Raw genomic sequence first — 3,290 nt, forward strand, 5'->3', positions numbered from 1 at the left:
AACTCTACCTCCGTACTCCGAGTGCAATTATTTTGAGTCAAATTAATGTCTTAAAAATTTGAAAAACAGACCAGCACATTGAACATATAAAATGTGCCTGTATATACATCACACCCTGCCAATCACGGTGCTGTAATAATGAAACGACCCGCCCCGCAACTTCCCAGGGCGAGTCTATCTAAACTCGTAAAATCGAAACTATTCTATAAAAATTTCGGCAGAGTCTCCTTTATAAATAAAACATATCCAATTCTGCAAATTATAAAGCAACACTCCCAAAATAATTTAATATCCAACCATCCTCCATAACTAACTTCTCAAATCAATATATCAAACATCATCCAAATCATCCTCATATCAAAATATATCGATTATCCTTAATAACATAAAATAATAAATAAACACAGCTCGCAAAAATCTCAAATATAATCATAATTAAATCCACGACTCCTAGCACCATCACGTGGCCACAATATCACACTAACGTTCGCTACTGGGTTGACTGATGTACCTGTAAATCTCCTGTGGGGGGGGGGAAAATAGAATAAAAGAGGGGTGAGTATAAAACTCAGTGAGCTCAGTGAATAGATAGTAGCTGCTGACAATTTAATAAATTTATTTAAAATCATTTAATCTTTCTCAAATCACTTCCTCAAATCAATTTCATAAATCAATTTCTCAAAATATCATAAGAACTTGCTCAAACTCATTTAATGCAAATCAGTTCATTGAAACACTATAATACATATATTTGCATAAAATCGATGGAATCATATAATACTCATCATATCAAATACTGAATACTAAAAACTGTCATCAAACAAGTACCCAAGGAATAATCTGATCATATCCGGACCTCGACGGACGGGCAATAACGTACTATTTGGGTAACGTCACGCCCCGGAGCTACAACGGATAGATGGGGACGATCTCATCTCATATCTCATATATCTGTACTGTGCATGCATAAGCCCCCAAAAGGCAAAAGCGCCCGAACACACGGCCCAAAGCCTCTATGTGTGTCCCGACGGGCCCCAAAGGCCTCTATCTCATCTTATCTGTATCTCTTTTCTGATCTCATATTATCTGTTTCTCTGTATCTGGAGGGAAGGGTACTGTCTAATGATTTCAAAAATAACATATACATAAACATAGAATCTCATCTGAAATCTCATTTTCTTTCTATTCAACATATCTCAAAATCTGCTCAATTCTAATATCATGCCTTTACTCAAAAACGCTAATAAAATCATTAATCAAACTCATTCTCAATAACAATAAAGACCAACACATAGATAAAAATTAATTTGCAGGAAAATCATTTAATCGAAGCATTAAATACTTATCATAAAATCAGCATATACTATGAAAATAGGTTTTGTATATTCTACTCACAGTAATGATGTCTAGACTCGGTATCAACAACGTCCGCGGGTTGATTCTTGTTCGCGGATGCGGATCCTCCTAATCACGGAAACACTATAATTATTCTCCGTAAATAGAAATACAACCAATTTAATATAATAAATCTCGAATCCTATTAACGATAAACTATTCCCACATGAGTAAAATTACCAAAATGCCCCTACATGTCAAAATTACCAAAATACCCCAACATCAATATTTTACCAACTTATCCTCAAATTTCATTATTTTACCAAATTATCCTCATATTCATCAATTACCATATTGTCCTCAATTCAGATTACATAAATTAATCACATTGTCTGAAATTACGAAATTACCCTCGGGGCATAAAATTACCGAAATGTCCTTAACGTCTTAAATTACCGAATTACCCTCGAAAGCATAAATTACTTCACTGCTCTCACTCAAAATTACCAAAATGTCCACTGATTACATAAAATTACAAACTCACCCCAAAGTTCCATGAATTTACCGAATTGCCCCTGCCGGTCAACGGTGACCGGACTTCAGTCAACGACGACGGGGAGCTTAGGTCTGCTAGTTCCGGCCTCGGTGAGTCCAACGGTGGTGGCCGTGAGTCGCCACGCGCGCTGCCGGCGGCGGATCGAAGCTCCAAAGATCCGCAAGTTTCCGGTGATCGTTCGGCGGTTTTCCGGCCTCCCTGGTGATCGTGGTTGGTCGGAAATTGTTGCTGGAGATGTGAGGAACCAGTTCCAAGTGATGGCACGTCACAAATCCGGCGGAATCAACGACGACGAAAACGGATCTTGGCCGCGACTTTCGAGCTCCAATCGCCGGCGTTCTGGCCAGTTTCCGGCGACTAGGACCACGGGGATACGACGGTCGGCTTCCAAGCTTCAGATCGGTACCAAGCACGGCCGGTAAGGTGGCCGAAAACGGGAGAACTCGTCGGGTCAATATCGCGGAATCGGGTCGGGTTTTCGGGTTAACAGGTCCAGCTCTCTCTCTCTCTCTCCCTCTCTCTCGGGTATTCTCTCTCAAAAATACAAACCCGTTTCCCCCCTTTTTCCAGTTATACAATTCTGCCCTTTTTTTTTTTTTTTTTTTTTAAGCTTAATACAAATTAAGCTCAATTCGGACCCGTGATGAAAATAAAATCCGACCATCGGCGCGTGTAATCGCGCCCAATTATTCTTGATAAAATGTCGTGACGAATTTAAAAATTAATAGCGAAGAGGAAAATTAAATCACTTACTTAATTAAGAAAATCGGAGTGCATATGTTACAAATAATTGAATCATTGATCAGTAAATATATCTTATTGTCCTTTTCTCTTGCGCATGCATCATTACGAAGTCATGCTAACAGTGTTGTTAGATTGTAACTTGTTAGATTATAACAAATCATATTTGCAAATATTCACATGAGGAGTCAAAGATGCTTGCATAAAGTTAGTCCACATTTGCGAGCGAGCGTGATTATATATAATGTGCTTCTCGATTATAGTGTGTGATCAATCAGGCAAGCTTAATTTAATTGATCATCAGTATCTATGGATGCGAATCAAGATCAAGGAGCGAAAGAGTTGTTTCAAGGCCAAGCTCAACTGCATAAGCTCTTGTTTAATCATTTAAGCTCGATGTCACTCAAGTGCGCGATTGAGCTAGGCATAGCGGATATAATTCACTGCCACGGACGGGCCATCACTCTTTCTGAGTTGGTTTCGGCACTTGATATTCAGCCTACAAAAACGACTGGTTTATTCAGGCTCATGCGCTTGTTAGTTCACTCGGGCTGCTTTAACAAAACCAAAGTCAATGGACAAGAAGAAGCATACGGGCTCACAGCTGCTTCTACTCTGCTCATCAAAGACAAGCCCTACTGTTTTTCACCAAATGTTT

The 3,290-nt window shown here is 39.2% G+C and overlaps 1 protein-coding gene and 1 long non-coding RNA gene across 2 annotated transcripts in view; one reads left to right on the forward strand and one right to left on the reverse strand.

The window, feature by feature from the left end:
• Window positions 1–387: 387 nt before the first annotated feature.
• LOC112101099 lies at window positions 388–2,411 on the reverse strand. Its single transcript, XR_002907162.1, has 3 exons — window positions 1,880–2,411; window positions 1,396–1,464; window positions 388–522 (listed from the first exon to the last, which is right to left on the reverse strand). It is a non-coding gene; the product is annotated as an uncharacterized LOC112101099 (long non-coding RNA).
• A 495-nt stretch (window positions 2,412–2,906) lies between these two features.
• The window catches only part of LOC18032661 (isoflavone 4'-O-methyltransferase), a 1,808-nt gene continuing 1,424 nt past the window's right edge, over window positions 2,907–3,290 (forward strand). The window contains exon 1 of the mRNA XM_006420937.2: window positions 2,907–3,288. Within this exon, the coding sequence (XP_006421000.2) occupies window positions 2,942–3,288 (347 nt within the window). The 5' untranslated portion in view covers window positions 2,907–2,941. The remainder of the gene's footprint in view (window positions 3,289–3,290) is intronic.

Source organism: Citrus clementina, unplaced genomic scaffold (genome assembly GCF_000493195.1).
Source record: "Citrus clementina cultivar Clemenules unplaced genomic scaffold, Citrus_clementina_v1.0 scaffold_9, whole genome shotgun sequence".
Lineage (NCBI taxonomy): Eukaryota > Viridiplantae > Streptophyta > Magnoliopsida > Sapindales > Rutaceae > Citrus > Citrus x clementina.